At 56.6% G+C, this 18,292-nt stretch overlaps 1 protein-coding gene across 1 annotated transcript in view; it reads right to left on the bottom strand.

Moving 5' to 3' along the window:
- DRGX (dorsal root ganglia homeobox) overlaps positions 1–18,292 on the bottom strand; it is a 67,720-nt gene that overhangs the window by 44,517 nt on the left and 4,911 nt on the right. The window contains exons 5-7 of the mRNA XM_048505875.1: positions 14,963–15,135; positions 11,683–11,795; positions 6,561–6,630 (exon numbers count right to left, since the gene is read on the bottom strand). Of these exons, the coding sequence (XP_048361832.1) occupies positions 6,561–6,630; positions 11,683–11,795; positions 14,963–15,135 (356 nt within the window). The remainder of the gene's footprint in view (positions 1–6,560; positions 6,631–11,682; positions 11,796–14,962; positions 15,136–18,292) is intronic.

The following is an 18,292-nucleotide window of genomic DNA, read 5'->3' as shown; positions in this document are numbered from 1 at the left end:
ACCCCCCCCCCCCCCCACCCCCCCCCCCCCCCACCCCCCCCCCCCCCCACCCCCCCCCCCCCCCACCCCCCCCCCCCCCCACCCCCCCCCCCCCCCACCCCCCCCCCCCCCCACCCCCCCCCCCCCCCACCCCCCCCCCCCCCCACCCCCCCCCCCCCCCACCCCCCCCCCCCCCCACCCCCCCCCCCCCCCACCCCCCCCCCCCCCCACCCCCCCCCCCCCCCACCCCCCCCCCCCCCCACCCCCCCCCCCCCCCACCCCCCCCCCCCCCCACCCCCCCCCCCCCCCACCCCCCCCCCCCCCCACCCCCCCCCCCCCCCACCCCCCCCCCCCCCCACCCCCCCCCCCCCCCACCCCCCCCCCCCCCCACCCCCCCCCCCCCCCACCCCCCCCCCCCCCCACCCCCCCCCCCCCCCACCCCCCCCCCCCCCCACCCCCCCCCCCCCCCACCCCCCCCCCCCCCCACCCCCCCCCCCCCCCACCCCCCCCCCCCCCCACCCCCCCCCCCCCCCACCCCCCCCCCCCCCCACCCCCCCCCCCCCCCACCCCCCCCCCCCCCCACCCCCCCCCCCCCCCACCCCCCCCCCCCCCCACCCCCCCCCCCCCCCACCCCCCCCCCCCCCCACCCCCCCCCCCCCCCACCCCCCCCCCCCCCCACCCCCCCCCCCCCCCACCCCCCCCCCCCCCCACCCCCCCCCCCCCCCACCCCCCCCCCCCCCCACCCCCCCCCCCCCCCACCCCCCCCCCCCCCCACCCCCCCCCCCCCCCACCCCCCCCCCCCCCCACCCCCCCCCCCCCCCACCCCCCCCCCCCCCCACCCCCCCCCCCCCCCACCCCCCCCCCCCCCCACCCCCCCCCCCCCCCACCCCCCCCCCCCCCCACCCCCCCCCCCCCCCACCCCCCCCCCCCCCCACCCCCCCCCCCCCCCACCCCCCCCCCCCCCCACCCCCCCCCCCCCCCACCCCCCCCCCCCCCCACCCCCCCCCCCCCCCACCCCCCCCCCCCCCCACCCCCCCCCCCCCCCACCCCCCCCCCCCCCCACCCCCCCCCCCCCCCACCCCCCCCCCCCCCCACCCCCCCCCCCCCCCACCCCCCCCCCCCCCCACCCCCCCCCCCCCCCACCCCCCCCCCCCCCCACCCCCCCCCCCCCCCACCCCCCCCCCCCCCCACCCCCCCCCCCCCCCACCCCCCCCCCCCCCCACCCCCCCCCCCCCCCACCCCCCCCCCCCCCCACCCCCCCCCCCCCCCACCCCCCCCCCCCCCCACCCCCCCCCCCCCCCACCCCCCCCCCCCCCCACCCCCCCCCCCCCCCACCCCCCCCCCCCCCCACCCCCCCCCCCCCCCACCCCCCCCCCCCCCCACCCCCCCCCCCCCCCACCCCCCCCCCCCCCCACCCCCCCCCCCCCCCACCCCCCCCCCCCCCCACCCCCCCCCCCCCCCACCCCCCCCCCCCCCCACCCCCCCCCCCCCCCACCCCCCCCCCCCCCCACCCCCCCCCCCCCCCACCCCCCCCCCCCCCCACCCCCCCCCCCCCCCACCCCCCCCCCCCCCCACCCCCCCCCCCCCCCACCCCCCCCCCCCCCCACCCCCCCCCCCCCCCACCCCCCCCCCCCCCCACCCCCCCCCCCCCCCACCCCCCCCCCCCCCCACCCCCCCCCCCCCCCACCCCCCCCCCCCCCCACCCCCCCCCCCCCCCACCCCCCCCCCCCCCCACCCCCCCCCCCCCCCACCCCCCCCCCCCCCCACCCCCCCCCCCCCCCACCCCCCCCCCCCCCCACCCCCCCCCCCCCCCACCCCCCCCCCCCCCCACCCCCCCCCCCCCCCACCCCCCCCCCCCCCCACCCCCCCCCCCCCCCACCCCCCCCCCCCCCCACCCCCCCCCCCCCCCACCCCCCCCCCCCCCCACCCCCCCCCCCCCCCACCCCCCCCCCCCCCCACCCCCCCCCCCCCCCACCCCCCCCCCCCCCCACCCCCCCCCCCCCCCACCCCCCCCCCCCCCCACCCCCCCCCCCCCCCACCCCCCCCCCCCCCCACCCCCCCCCCCCCCCACCCCCCCCCCCCCCCACCCCCCCCCCCCCCCACCCCCCCCCCCCCCCACCCCCCCCCCCCCCCACCCCCCCCCCCCCCCACCCCCCCCCCCCCCCACCCCCCCCCCCCCCCACCCCCCCCCCCCCCCACCCCCCCCCCCCCCCACCCCCCCCCCCCCCCACCCCCCCCCCCCCCCACCCCCCCCCCCCCCCACCCCCCCCCCCCCCCACCCCCCCCCCCCCCCACCCCCCCCCCCCCCCACCCCCCCCCCCCCCCACCCCCCCCCCCCCCCACCCCCCCCCCCCCCCACCCCCCCCCCCCCCCACCCCCCCCCCCCCCCACCCCCCCCCCCCCCCACCCCCCCCCCCCCCCACCCCCCCCCCCCCCCACCCCCCCCCCCCCCCACCCCCCCCCCCCCCCACCCCCCCCCCCCCCCACCCCCCCCCCCCCCCACCCCCCCCCCCCCCCACCCCCCCCCCCCCCCACCCCCCCCCCCCCCCACCCCCCCCCCCCCCCACCCCCCCCCCCCCCCACCCATTGGCCAATTGGCCATGCTGGAAGGGGCTGATGGGAATTGTAGTCCATAACATCTGGAGTGCCAAAGGTTTGCCACCATGGGTCTAAATAATATCCATTCTTGCTTTCCACGGCCTGTTCCCCCAAAGAGGCTGAACTTCCCATCCAGATGCAGCCCGTGGGAATTCAGTTCCTTTCGGAAGACGGTTCCGGGAGCACTGAACCTTTTTGCATTTCTCACAGACATCGTTTTAAAAGAACCCTGAAAATAAAATGGCAAAACAGCCAGAAGAGCTGCTGCTCCGGAGGAGGAGATGAGGGAGGGAGGGAGGGCCGAGGACTTGCTCGAAAAGAGATCTCTCTGACAACCAGCACCCAAGAACCCCTGAGCCTCCCCTCAGCTCATCACGGTGAGCTAGTGTGGCCAATCTGCAGGTGGGGCCTGGAGATCTCCCAACATTACATCAGATCATCATCTCTAGAATAAAGAGACCAGTTCTCCCAGAGAAAATGGCTGCTTTGGATGGTGGACTCTGCTATCGTCCCCTTCCCTCTGCAAGCTCGGCCCTGCTCTGGCTCCAACCAAGTATTTCGTAACCTGGAGCTGGAACCTAAGGGATCTCTCACCCCACCAATATCAAAGTGACGCTGAACCTCCCCTGATGTCATCAAGGTGAGCCAATGATAAGGACACTGGGCAAGCTATGGTCTTCATGGGGGTCTCCTCCCATTTTCTCTATCTACAGGAAGAGCAGGATTCGTTTGGCTTACGGAGCTGCGGGGCGGGGGAGCTGTATGTCTGCTGGTTGGATTTTTGTTCGGAAGTATTTGAATTAATGGCTTTTCTGATATTTTGCAGCCAGTTCTCAGATTCTGCACACAGTATTCTTGGACAGGGACTCCTGGGAAATCTGCTGTCATTTAAAAGCAAAAAAAGGAACAGGGGTTGCATGCATTTGAAACACATTTGGGAAGCCCGGTCCCATGCAGCATCTTTCTGTTTTCATTTTTCTTTAATGAGCTACAGTCAATTAAAGCATTACTAGGTTTGCCAACCTCTTGCTCTCCAGTTGACAGAGACCAGTTCCCCTGGGGGGAAAATGCCGGCTTTGGAGATTGGGGTCTAGGGCATTCAACCTTGCTGACTGCACTTCGCACCCCCAAATCCCATCCTCTGCAAGTTCTACCCCGCAAATCTCCAAGAAGTTCCCAACCCAGACTTGGCACCCTTAGCTTAGTAGCCACAAAAGTGAAACTGCCCAAACAGTCCTAGTTTTTAGAACAGAACATTAATATTTTCTTAATTTATTTAGACAATGTTTATGCTGGCTCTCCTGGAACAATAAAAGACATTAAATTACAGCATGAAAGAACCCAACCCAACATAAAATCATAGATCCTAAAAGCAGACCACAGTCTCCACCATATGGAGACTAAAACTGCTTGTGGGTATACTTGCCCTGCAGTACAACTAAACCAGAGTCACAGTGAAATTACCAGTGTTAACAGAACAGTGGCCCAAAGTATGTGCTGTTAGGAATTCTTTCCTGGATGGAGAGAGAAATTCCAGATCCTGAACAGAAGGATGCTGAAGTCCAATTTGCTGCTTCTACATGTGACAACACACACACCGGTTTTATGCCTAATAAAGGTTTTGGATTTGAACTACATGTGACATCAATGGGCGGGGGGGGGGGGGGCTTTTGCGGAGAGACCTCAGTGGTGTACAGAAGAAGAAGAAGAAGAAGAGTTTGGATTTATATCCCCCCTTTCTCTCCTGTAGGAGACTCAAAGGGGCTCACAATCTCCTTGCCCTTCCCCCCTCACAACAAACACCCTGTGAGGTGGGTGGGGCTGAAAGAGCTCCGAGAAGCTGTGACTAGCCCAAGGTCACCCAGCTGGCATGTGTGGGAGTGCACAGGCTAACCTGAATTCCCCAGATAAGCCTCCACAGCTCAGGCGGCACAGCTGGGAATCAAACCTGGTTCCTCCAGATTAGATACATGAGCTCTTAACCTCCTACGCTCTTAACCATACAGTCCCACCTCCAAGGCAGCCATTTTCTCTGGGGGAACCCGGAACTGGTTTCTGTTGCATGGAGATCACTTGTCCTGTGGGAACTGGGCCTCAGCCATCCTCCTGCCCCTGCCTGCAAGGAGCTCTGCACTCTCCCCAAGGGCCGCTGCGGCCCCAGCGCACCCCTGGTGCCTGCCCCATGAAGCCTCCATCAAACTCTCCCTTCTGCAGCCCCAGCAGCAAGCAGGCCCTGAATGATCCTGATCGATCCTGTTCAGTGCCTTGATGTATAATGCAAGCGCTGTTTTCCCATCAATGGTGCAGGCTGTTCTGCCAGCACAGCAGGCATCGATGTGCGGGAGCCAGGGGGGGGGGGGCACCTGGAGATGAATTATGCCGGACATCCCCTGGCAAGTGTAATTATTCTCCCTCTCGCAAGGTGCTGTGGGGCAGGAAGAGCCCGAGGAAGTGCTGAAGGAGTGGAGTGCCTGCCCCACAGCCCCCTCCCCACAGCAGCAGATACTCCCACGGAAAAGTGGAGATTCTTGTTTACCTCATTAATAATCTCCTCCCCATTAATGAATTGCACTCCTGCCTTTGTCCATTAAGAAGCCGCTCTGAGGGTTTGGCTTTTAAGTGTGCTGATTTTGCTGGGCGCATAAATAAATCAAAGGTATTTTCCTTTTGTAACTCAGCGTTCAATCAAAGGTTCCACAATGCAACAACATGAATAGCCTATTATATAGATATTCTGGGCGAGGAAGATTCACCAGAAAACATCTTCCGAGGGGTACATCAGCTAGCCATGATTCCATTCCACTTCAGGTAAAGTGGAAAGTACCACATAACGTGTCCCTTCCTGAATTAGGAAGCAAGGAGGGCTCATGGGGGGGGGGGGGGGTTGTTTGTCAAATTTTCAAAAAAATTCCTTTGGCGATCCAGAGGCAAGGAGCCAACAGCTCATTTCAGTGATATCCAGAAGGTGAACTAAAATATCTGTCGATGAGGTTTGAAGATTGCTGCAAGGGACAAGGATGATGACCTGAACTAAAGGGGAAAGGATGGACCTCTTCATCCGCCGTCTCCGAGCTTTTGGAACTGGACTTCAATACATGGCTTTTCTATATTAGTCCTCTTGCCAGGCCAGTGAGAAAGCACTCTCAGGGGGCATCACCATCTTGCTCTCTGTTGGGTTAAAGGGATGGGGGAAGCCAAGGATCAGGGCTGGCAGGCCGGATTTGGCCAGTGACAGAGACTCTGACGGAAAGATAATGGTCGCGGTCTCACAGGCCTCAAATATAGCAAATGCCTGATGCATATCAGGCGATGGGTGCGTGACTGGACTTGAAGTCAGACGTACATCAGGAGAACGCACTTTAAACCAGCTCAGTCACTCAGGATTGCAAGGGGGAGAGGAGCTTTGAGTTTCCCTCCCTCCCCACTTTCACCAGTAGAAACAGCCATCCTCAGGAGAAGCAAAAGAGACCCCTGGCTCTTTCTACTGGCAAAAGCAGGGCAGGAGAAAAACCCAGAGACTCCCTCTCCCCCGCACTGCCAAGTGAACGAGTGCTGTTTAAGGTCAGTTCCCCCACGGCACTTCCGACTGTGAGCCTGGCCATGGCCCCAACACCTGCCAGATGTATTGTGTGCTTGAACCCACAGCAGCAGACTCTTCTGGAACAAAAGCGTGCAGCCCCTGTAAATGCTGCACTGACAGCTCTGGTCACTGCATTGGCAGGCACCCAGAAACGCAAGCTCAGCTGCGCTCTCCCCAGGTGAATATTTTCAGCCCCCCCCCCCCCCCGCCCTTCCAGTGCTTAGCTTCTGAAAACAGGAGCAGTACTGAAACCTTTCCCTATAATCGCTTCTGTCTCTGGAGTCTCTCTTCTCACACAGTGGTGAGGAAAACATGCCGAGGCTGGTCACTGAAAATGGAGAGAAGGGAAAGAGCTCCACCGGGGACAAACGGGCCCCCCCCCCCCCCCCCGCTTCATCAGTACCATGGGGCTAATTCTGACTTGGTCCAGGGGTTGGCTTCCACTGAAGAAATACGGTTCTCCTCCCCCAGATCTATATCAATTTCCAGAAAACAGTAGGGGTCTCTTAGAGAGGTCCCAGATGGGAGGAGGGGCTGGAGTAGCCAGAGGAGAAGGAAGCCACCTTTCTTTGGTGTCCAGCATGACTGACCCTGTTTGACCTCCTCCAGGCTTGCCTCTTTGCTCTTTCTAGTTCTTCCAATGCACGACTATATTTTTATCCCACTCTTCTTCCTAGCAGTACAAGACAGAACACACCCGGCTCTCCCTCCCTCCCTCCCTCCCTCCCTCCCTCCCTCCACTGGTTCTGCCACAACTGTTGGATGTAGCAATGTCTAATGCACAAAGGAACTGGGAAGATGACGCAGCAGGGGACGAGCCAGTGGTCAGCTAGAGAGGGCTGTAAGGTTAGTGATCTTTTGAGTCACCTCTTGGACTGATACTCTCAAGTCCAATATCCTGCTTCTTCTCAGAAGTTAGTTGCAGAGACTCTTCCTAGCTAGCAAGATAGCAGCATGCGTGAGGCAAACTTTTCCTACTTTCACAATCAGAGGCGTAGTGGAGGAAAATGGTGCCTGGGACAGAATGGCACCCCCTACCCCCCCCCGTGCCCCCCATGTCCCATGGTAGCTACGACACAGACATACCCCGTGGCCCAATTACCTGAGCCGACTGCAGCCCCAGGCAGCCTGGTGGGGCCGAGGGGCACTCAGCTGTGGCCTCCACCAGACCAGGTGGGGCCAGGCCGAGGGGCACCCTGCGGCAGTTCTGCTAGGCCACTCCTTCAGCCTCCTCTGGCTCCCCCCAGGGCAATTTTGCACCCCTCCCCATGAGCGCCTTCACCTCCTTCCCTGCGCCGACTCAGACAAGCCAAGTTGGTGCAGGGGAGTGTGGGGGGTGATCTTGCACACACACACCACGGGCGCCATCCCCTCCTCCCCCATGCCAACTTGGACAAGCATTATCTTCTCTCAACTTTGGTGGGCTTCTCTGAGAAGACTGCTGATACATTATTCATTCTGTCTAGATACACAACAGAAGTTGCCTCTCTCGCTAACAAGAGAGAGAGAGAGAGAGAGAGATGTGTAGGACCATCAAGGCTGGAGTTGCTCACTCTGGGTTGGAAAATTCCTAGAAATGGCAGGGGGGGGCAGGGAAGGATGGGGTTTGGGTGGGGAGGGACCTCAGAGACGTACAATTCCCTAGAGTCCACTCTCCAGAACTGCCCTTTGCTCCAGGGGAACGGATCTCTGTCGTCTGGGGACCAGATGCAATTCCAGGAGATCTCCAGGCCCCACCAGGAGGTTGGCAACACCCGCCAAGGTCTTCTGTGTTTACCCTTCCCTCTCTTCAAGGAGCTCAAGACCACATGCTGGCTTCTTCGCTTCCCCTCTCACCCGCTTTATCACCACAGCAAGACATCAGGAAAGATAAGCTGAGAGAGCATTTCTGCCCCAAGTCCCCAGGAAGCATCCTGGCTGTGGGGAGAGAGGAGGAGACTCTGGTCACAACCTCAGCCCCACCTCCAGCTCTGTGAATCAAAGCAGCCTCAGGCCTCCTGCAGACAAACCTGCATCATTCAGGGGAGTGCAGCAAGCAGAGAGGCCTCTCTCCATCACCCCAAACCCAGCTGTCTGGGTGGTGCCAGCGCATGAACCAAGCCACAAACTTGGGGCTTCCTTCCCAAGGGCCGCGCACCAGCCTGACCAACGAGGAAATCCTCACTCAGCCTCCAAGCCGCCATCGCTGGGATTCTGAGCAAGAAGGAAAATCTACCCAAGGGGCACTCTGGGAAACCTTTTCTCACCCTTTTAATGCAGCCCATGAAGTGACCTCAAGCCGTGGGGAGGGGGCATTTATTTTTATATTTTTTCAAATTCATATACCGCCCAATCCCCGAAGGGGATTACAAGATCTTTGGTGGCTAAAACACACACACACACACTGGTCTAGGAGCCCCAACTGAGGCATGAGATGCAGGGCACAAAATAGCCGCCCCTGTTTAATATTTCATTTCCATCTCCCTCCTCCTTTCATGGGCTATAAACTAAGTCTGAAGCCTGTGGAAGAAACGTATTCCTGGGGAGGGGGAGGGCAACTAGCTGGGCCTCTCCCCAGTAATACAAAGGCTGGGATTACTTCAGCATAATCTCTGAGCCAAAACTGGCAACCACCTTCCAACATCATCACAAGTAGTCCCTAGTCTTGCAAACTGGCTGGAATAAAAGGCTTCCCAATCCAGGAAACATGGCAGGGGAAACTCCTTTCTGGAGCCAGGCGCAGACGGAAGCAGACCACTGATGTCTCATGAGATGCAAAGTGAATTCTGATGCAGTGTGTGTGTGGGGGGGGGGGGGGGGGTTCCAGTTTGCTTTTTATAATGATTTCAACAGCATTTTATCATAAAAGTTGTCACAAGGGAAAACCATTTTTAAAGGAGCATTAATTGCTCCCTGTCAGAATTCCACATGTGCCCACAGGTCCCCTTGCGCTAACTCTACGCCATTCTGGCTCTGCCTGCGAAGAGAATCCATGAGGGCAAGGAAGATGAAATACCCCAAACAAGTCAAATCGCAGGCAAAACTGCTAAAGTGTCTCCAGAATTATTCGGGGGGTGGGGGTGGGGGGGTATCTAAAAGCTTTTTTCCAAATCCTTTGAAAGGAAAGGGTCAACCAGCCATTTACTAGATTCATGGAGATGAGGCTAAGAATAGATACTTGGCTGATCCTGCATTGAGCCGGGGGTTGGACTAGATGGCCGGTATGACCCCTTCCCACTCTATGATTCTATACCTCCGCCGAACTGCCTCTGGCTCGTTTCAGTCAAACGCTGGGGATACAGGCAGGGACGAAGGTAAGGGGGGGGGGTTCTTCTCGGGTTCAAACCCCTCCCATTACATGTCCGGCTTGCTTGAAACAATGCATGGAATGGAACAGCCAGAAAGCCCTCAGTCACCAAACCCACCCCATAAAAAATCTATACCTCCGTCACTGGGTGGAGGGGAATATGGGAACAGGAAGAGCCCTTGTTCACTGGGACAACCCAACCCCTCCACGGTTCCAATGAAAGGATTGGAAGCATTTAGCATGTCCTGCTTCTGGCCCCAAAGAGGGAGAAGCAGCTCTCGGCAGGCAAGCACGGCCTCTGTGGCGGGTTCACCAGGCCTCCAAGGACAAAAAAGCAGTGAAGGTGTTGGACTGAAACCCAGCCTTGAATCTCTGCTCTGCTGTTGGGGGTTGTTGGGTCACAGACTCTCAGCCTCGACCCTTCCTGGACAGGAGACCTCCAAGGAGCCCCATGGCAAGAAGGCAGGAAACTGCACAACTCCTCTGTGTCTCTCTGGCCTTGAGAGCCTGATGGGGTCACCACAGGTCAGCTGTGATGTGACAACACTTCACAAACACACACAGCAAAAAATCACCTGCAAGGACACATTTCTGTGCATCTGAATTATGCAGACAAGTGTAGCACCAGGGGAAAGATGCCACCGGAGTCAGCTTTGGAAGGTTAACGTTGCTGCTGCTGCCGCTGCCACCGAAAGCAAAGCCTGCCTGGCAGAAGGCAGAGCCCCTTTGCCAACTATCCCCCTCCTGTTGGTGCTCAAGGACAAAGCCCTGTTCACAAGTGCCAGTGAACATGCACACAATCCATGGGCAACGCACACTGGATCTTTCTTTTAATGGACAGCAGACAACTAATTCTCCCGTTACATTCAACTCAGTTGACCCTGGGATTTAACCCCCTGTTGAACCAGGAATTGGATGGTGGTTTCATTCACTTTCACACAAGCAGATGTAGCTAACTGTAACATGCAAACAGAGAATGCCTGATTTTTCTCTGTATTTGCATCGAGTGATTGTTATCTTTAAGGCATGTGTATTAACATGTTGTTTTAAGCCCTGCCTTTAGCCAGGTACTGATCCTTGGTTTCATTTGAAAAGCAAATGCACGCTGGCCCTCTTTTTACAAGTGTGTGAATGCACATACATGCAGGATGTACATGTGTTCACTGCTGACACATGAACAGAACTACAGAGGCACCTCAAAGGGAACACAAGCACTTGGGAGCAGCAGTATGAGGAGGAGGAAGAGGAAGAAGAGAGTTTGGATTTATATCCCCCCCCCTTTCTCTATTGTAGGAGACTCAAAGGGGCTGACAATCTCCTTGCCCTTCACACCCTGTGAGGTAGGTGGGGCTGAGAGAGCTCAAAAGCGTTGTGACTAGCCCAAGGTCACCCAGCTGGCATGTGTTAGTGTGCAGGCTAATCTGAATTCCCCGGATAAGCCTCCACAGCTCAGGCGGCAGAGCGGGGATTCAAACCCAGTTCTTCCAGATTAGATTCAAACCCAGTTCTTCCAGATATTGTACACCGCCCTGAGCCCTTTGGGGGAGGGCGGTTTATAAACCCAATAAATAAATAAATAAATAAATAAATATTACCGTACACCTGCTCTTAACCGCTATGCCACTGCTGTTCCAAGGAAGCTCTGGAAAGCTTATCAGGACGGTTGGAAACAGCAAACTGAATATATTTTGGAATTGCCAGCTCACATTTGATCACGAAGCGTGTAATTCAGACCTGCCAAAGATTCACTCTGGGAAGGCTAACGAGGGTTACCAACCTACAGGTGGGCCCTGGCGATTCATCTCCAGACTGCAGAGATCTATTTCCCTCATTAAAATGGATGCTTCATACCCTCTTGGAGTCCCTTCCCAAACCTCACACCCCCCAGACTGCCCCCCCCCCCAATAATCAGGATTTTCCTGACCAGGAACTGGCTACGGGAGGGCTTCAAAAAACCTCACTCCGTCCACACAACAAATCTAATGAAATGAAGTCAGCTTCCAGCCAGAAGGGAAAGGCAAAAAGTCACATCAGAAAAAGAACTCAGCAGCTGCTACATCAAGCAGACCCCTCCCCTGCCCCCCCCCATGCACCTGCACTGAAGTGTGGGGGTCTGTGCCTTAGCCAGCTGGAAGTTATTCCCCCCCCCCTTTTTTTCTAGCAGAGATAAAACAAGATCCCAGAACACGAGCCCCCCCCCCCCCCTCCAAATCCCTGAGTTTAAAAAGCTGCTCCTTACCTTTGAGAGATGCCACATGGGACAAGGCCTGAGCATAAGTGGCCGTGTTGAGAAGGGTCCCCGGCAGGCAGGAGGGGAAGAAAGGCCCAGAAGGGCCGACAGCTCTGCTAAGGCTGTGAGGAAGAAGAGGAAGGAAAAGGTTAGAAGGCCTTCACCCTGCTGATCCTGCCTTCAGTCCCTTGGAGAAGAGTGGTTCCTTGGCTCAGGGCATCGAGCCTCATGTAAGGAAGGTCATGGCTCATCCTCCCTCAGAGATGGCACCTTCTTCATGGAACTGCCCTTGAGGAGGGCCAAAGAACTTTCAACTGGGCCAGAAGGTGGCTCTCTGTCTCTGGATGGGGGTGTTGAGGCAGCCAGCTTCTTTTTATTTCCAATTTCTTGTGTTCACCTTCCAGGCCTTCCATGGAATAGAAGAGTAGAAGAAGAAGAGTTTGGATTTATATCCCCCCTTTCTCTCCTGCAGGAGACTCAAAGGGGCTTACAATCTCCTTGCCCTTCCCCCCTCACAACAAACACCCTGTGAGGTGGGTGGGGCTGAGAGAGCTCTGAGAAGCTGTGACCCCAGCCCAAGGTCGCCAGCTGGCGTGTGTGGGAGGTGTGCAGGCTAATCTGAATTCCCCCAAGATAAGCCTCCACAGCTCAGGCTGACTTGAAGCTGGGAATCAAACCCGGTTCCTCCAGATTAGACCTGCGAGCTCTTCCAGCCTCCTACCACCACTGCTGCTCCTGGAGTAATCACCCTGCCACAAGCTGCACGTATTGTGGCTGGCAGTCAGGGCCCTCCCCAAATAAGAGCAGGGCCTTTTCCTCTGTGGTCCCTACACTGTGGAGTCCCCATTCCTGGGAGACTCAAGTGGTATTGCTCCATATGTCATTTGAGAGGCACGTGGAATTCTGTCCAGAAACAGATTTACTGGTTCCTCTATTTGCATGGTTGCCACAAACTCCTTTTAGCTGACAGTTTTAATTGCTTGATTTATGGTTTGAATGTTTTGACCAGATAGATTGTAAAGTGTGATTTTATTTGTTTGTTTGTTTTGCAGTCTCAAAAGCATCTTTACATCTTTTACAAACCAACCAACAGGCACGCTTGCCAGGGGCTGGGAGACCTGGACTTGCCTCAAGAGGCCACTCAGAGGTCCTGACCCTGGGCTTTAACCCCCTGGCATCCTGGCACCTCCTTGTCTGGGCCGCAGGAGGACATTCACCCACTCAAAGGGGGAAATTTCCTGGTTGGCCAATGGTGGTCTGGATCAAGAACTGATAAGCCCCAAAAAGTCTGCCTGAGTCTCAGGGGCTGCTTGACCCAAACCCTCCCCCAGCTATGCAGGTTGTGTCTCTCCCCAACTGTTCCCTCATGCACTGTTTCCAGGGTTTTTTTTAAATTCAGTTGGGGTCGGTACACTTGAAGTCAGTAATCACCCAAAAACTGCACTGAGGGGCTACAGCAGTCTGCATTTCACACATTCTTTCAACAAAAGTCAATAAGCTCAGTAGAACATGAACGTATGTCTATATTTTCTTGTTTCCAACTCATATGTTTAAATGCAACTTCTACTCACGTGCTTAATCATAAGCATAAATTATAAATGCAATATTTTTGTATCAAATCCAACATGGGGGTTGACTACCCAGGTCCCGTGCTGTCAGATACAAGCTTGCATGTGTTTGAGGCTTGGGTGGCCATTTTCTGAATTGGAGTCGTTATTTGAAGTGCGCAGAATATTGTGTTCGCGCAACTTTGTATATGTTCATGTGGTAGTGACGCGTGAGCGAGTGATTGCATTCAAATGTATGAGCTGTAAACAAGAAAGTATAGACTAAAAGTTCATGTCATATTGAGTTTACTGACTTTTGCTGAAAGAGTGTGTGAAATGCAGGTCGCCATTCAGCCAATTAAGCCGCCAGGAGCAGATTTTGGGTGGTTCCTGTTCCAGCTTTGGCAGAGGGTGAGCTAATAATGCCTGTTGACGGCTCCCTTGAGATGAGTTGCCTGACAGGACTGGCTTGCAAAACTGCACCTTCACTCATTCGCGCATTTCCCCTTCCCCATCAGCTTGGGCATGCGCGGCCTTGGTGTCATTCCCACTGGGCTTTCCTTGCCATTGTGACTGTCAATTGGACTAGCACGGGCTGACTATCAGTTGCCCAGGGGGTCCTATTCCTGCCCACCAAAACTGCCACATCAGCTATGAAGGACGCAACCACTCCTCATTGTAGACTTCTTTCCCTGTGGCCACATGTCACACCATGTTCAGGCATTCATGCTGCAGCACATACACCGGTGTGCCCGTGAGCACTGATCCAGGGGTTGAAGCAAGAGCCCAGATCTGGACACTGAGAGCAGCACCCAAAGGAAGACACCGCAGGGAGCCACAGCACTCAAATAACATTGGGCGGATCTCCTCCAGGCACGGCTGCTTTTGCTCTGAAGGGAACTCGTCAGCAGAGCGCGGCTGGAATGACGGCACGCCCCTAATCCCTGATGCTGCCCTCTGTTCTTCTCTGCAGACAAGCTGCAGCCTCTTCATTCCAACGCTTGCAAGCACCATACCCACTTATGCGTATATCTGGAAACTGAGGCCCACAAGTCCTCTATCTGACCAAGCAGGCTTCAGTCCCAAAACCCAACAGATTGGTCGTTGCCACAAACACAGCAAACCTGCTGGAGCCCTTTACCCAATACGGTTATTTCACATTTATTTCACGATTTACTTTCTTTCTGGAGTTCTTGTCTCATACCGTTAACATCCCCCTTTCTCGCTCCACCTATTCCATGCAGACACACCTGCTGTCCCTCCCCGGTTTTCTTCCCAGCCTTCCTTTTGTATCTTGGGCCATTTGCGGTCCCCATTGCTGGAACTACCTCTGAGGAGCCCAGAGGGTGGCTGCCTTCCCCGCCCCCCTCCAGCAGATTCGCTGGTTGGCTTCACTGCTTCCTGAGACCTTCCCATGGACTCTGCCACCTTCCATCCCATCACAAGGGCAAGATTAGCAGATTATTGGACTATGTGCTATGTTTAGGATTCTGGCAATGGCCTCTGGGCAGAGACTCCCAGCATCTCTACTGCAGTGGTTCTCAACCTTCCTAATGCCGCGACCCTTTAATACAGCTCCTCATGTTGTGGTGACCCCCAACCCTAACATTTATCCATTTTACAGATGGAGAACACTGATGCAGAGAGTCTTAGGCAACCCCTGTGAAAGGGTCATTACACAGGTTGAGAACCACTGCTCTACTGCATGCAGAAGTTGTTGCTGCTATAGAAAGTGGCCTTACCTCTGCTGAATCTCCAGAGTTTCCTTTTTATTCCTGGCTTGGTCGACTGGGGAGGGGGAGTTCAAATTCCTTCCAGGGGGGGTCACCTCGGCCATGGTCTCCTTTGGCCCTTCCTGGTCAGAAGCTCCTCGCTCAGTTTTCCTCCATTTAGCCCTCCTGTTCTGGAACCAGACCTGAATCAGGAAGGTGGGCAGTGAGAGGCAGGTTTGTATGGATGCGGAGCTACCACCGTGGATGCATTAGCCCTGCTCTGGTGGAACAGTCCTGTCACTACTCTGCATGCAAGACCCATACTGGGTCAGAGGACCACAGCTGATGTATCTGCACCTCCACTGGGCCTTTGTGCAAAGGGACACATGAGTTGCTTCGACTGGGGTGCATGATGTGACTCCAGAGAAAGAGAAAGAAGAAAAAGGCGAGGTCTATCCACGTGACTCCGACTGGACCAGGCTCTTGCTCCAGCCCTGCCCACTCAGACTGGCAGCAGCTGGAGGTCTTCCACAATGACCTTCTACAACAGGGGTGCTGGGGATTGAACCTGGGACCTTTGGGGGCTTTTCCACTAAAGCCACAGCCCCACCTCAGCAGGGCTTTACAAATGCAGGCCTGCCACACATGCTGATGCTCCACCACAACAAGATCATGGAGGAGTAAGAGGGTGCTTCTGCCCTGGAGGACCTCATTCGCCCTTAAGCCTCCTGTCTCCTAATGTAGGACTGAGAGAACCAGGAAGTCATTTCTGGGCCCTTCCAGCTCCCTCTGAACCAGCAGACATCAACTGTTGGGTGAAGCAGTCCGAAGTTGAGTAGGAAGAGTTATCTGCTTTGGGGGAGAAGATCCTGCAATGAGACACTGAAGGTTCTGAGTCCTGACTCATGGCCCCCTGAGGGAAGGGCCATCCATCATCAGGTACCACCACCACCGCCCCAGCCTCATCAGATGTACTGGCCAGGAGCAGACAGGCCGCCTTGTGTTTGTTCTTCCAGTGGCAGTTCTGGCCAGGTGGGTCACCATGCATGGTGGGCTGGCCTTCCCTTGGCTAGGACCAGCTTTCTCTCGGAATCAATTTATGCAGCTTTATTAAAGATCCTGGCCTGGTTGGAATCCTGATGGTCTTTCCACTCTTGATCCTTTGTGTCATGTTGGAAAGAGTCATTAAATCACAATCAACTTTTGGTAGCCCTGTACTATTTGCCATTGCCTGCCTCTGCATCATGCCGCTGGTATTCCTTTGCTTTTGAGATCTGATGAGATCAGGCTAGCCACCCAGGTCTTGGTAAGAGATGGGCAGAGGTGGTCAGTCCTTGCCTGTCTCTGAGTAGCAACCCTGGACTTCCTTGGTGGTCTCCCATCCAGGTACTAACCAAGGCTGGCCCTGCTTAGTTTCCGAGAACTGATGAGACTCAGCTACCCTGGCCTGTCCAACTGAGGACTTGGCATCATAGCCCTTATTTTAAACATCTAATAAAAATCTCTATATTAAAAAGTATAAAATAAATAGATAAATATCTGATAGTTTCTCTGACTAGCAGGTGCAATTGATGGATTGATTTAACAGCCATCCCCCTTTGAAATAAATTGCAGCTGACCAGCCTGGACATGGCAGGAGTTCAGCCCATTCGACCACACAGTGTCAGTGGGATCCAGTGACAAGAATCTGGGCTCTGAACGGCATCCACCATCCCAGCTCTGGACAGCCGTCCTTCTCACTCCATGGGAGGCAGCGTGAATGCCACTGGCCTGCCCGAATGAACCGAACTACTTTGGCTTAACTAGCTTGCAAAACTAGCTTGCAAAACATGTGCAGAAAAGCTGCCCGCCTGAGCGATAGCAGAGGAAATGCCCCATTTAAAAGAGGATTACAATATTGCTGCGTATTGTTGTTCTTGCAATTTACAGATTCTCTTTTCTTTATTATTATTTAGCACTCTTTTAATTGCCCGTATCAGCAAAGGCTGAATAACTATTTTATCTGCATGCTAAATTTAGGAGTTAAATGCAAAGCCAATTGCAGAGACTTCCTTGTGTCTTAATTGAATGAAGGTCACAGCTATAACAACATTTAATTGAGCTATTTTTCATTATCATATTTTAATGGCTTCGTCATGACAGTTTGCCGGCTTCTGAGGAAGGAGCCTGATGAAGTCGTTTATTTCCCTATTTAGGTTTTGTTTGACAACATCATCTTCGATTAAGATGTGGCTTCCCAGCACATTAATCATATTTGAATGAGAAGGGGCCAGAAATGTAAACATGGCCCCCTCCCCTGTGCGCCCCCATCCCGGCATGAAAGCCGCCTAAACAAACCCCTGGCATCTATTGTCTGCCTGCATAATAGTCGAAAACAAGGCCGAACATGCAGATTCTCCCCACCCCTATCTCGCCCTTGCACCTTTCAGAGAGAAGTTATGATCTTCCACTTCTGAATGCCCAGTAATTGTCCCATTTATCTCAATTTGCAGCCCAGTCTTTAGGCGCCGATTGCTAAAATGGCATTTTAAGGCAGGCTGGAGGGGGGGGGGGGACACCCCAAGCCATCACCTCCTGTGTACCAGCAGAAAGGAGATTTGAATGTCCAAATAATAATAATCAGTTTAATTTCCCCCACACATGACCAATGATTCATGTTCAGATTTAATAATCAGGGTCGCATAATCTGATTAGAGAAGAAATAATTTGTTTACAATCCCCAATTTACTGTGGTGAATTCCATTATCTCTCTTTCGCCATTGGGTTTTAAGAGATACTAACATGACCCTGGGGAAGAAAAGGCATGCTATTATATTCCCTACAATTAGATCTTTGCATAGTCTTAACCGGAGCACCTACATAAAACGGAGGCAGAAGCAGCAGCCTAGAAAAGCCCCATAAATAACCGAAGGGTGTCTCTCTGTGTGGAGCTATTTGCCAGACTCTGCCCTTCACGCAGCCTGGAAGAAATCCACCCTCTGCCCACACCCCCTGCTCTTCCCCAGCGGGGTTTTTGCATGGGGCCCCCAATAAGGCATGGCTTGTTCCTTCAACTCTCCCCACTCCAAAGGGTCCACTGCTGAGGGAAAGGCGGAGAAGAGTTGCAAGCAGCTCCTCCAGGGTTTCTCTTCTTGTGGCAGGAACATAGTCCAATGTGGGTCCATAGCAGCACATGCCAAGCCTGTGGAAGCCGCCCCATTCCTTCTGGGTGTCAGGACCATGCCTGTCAGTGCCTAGATGTCTTGCTGCGTGGGAATTGCAAATGCTTTCCTGTTTCCCTCTTCCCTTCTGGCAACCTCCTGGCGCCAGCTCATCTGCAAGAAGGTGTGAACGGTTCCCAGGTTCTTTGAAGCTCTGGAG

The sequence above is a fragment of the Sphaerodactylus townsendi genome, linkage group LG08, assembly GCF_021028975.2.
Source record: "Sphaerodactylus townsendi isolate TG3544 linkage group LG08, MPM_Stown_v2.3, whole genome shotgun sequence".
NCBI lineage: Eukaryota > Metazoa > Chordata > Lepidosauria > Squamata > Sphaerodactylidae > Sphaerodactylus > Sphaerodactylus townsendi.
Note: the sequence above shows the minus strand (reverse complement) of the source record. Positions and strands in the feature narration are given on the sequence as shown.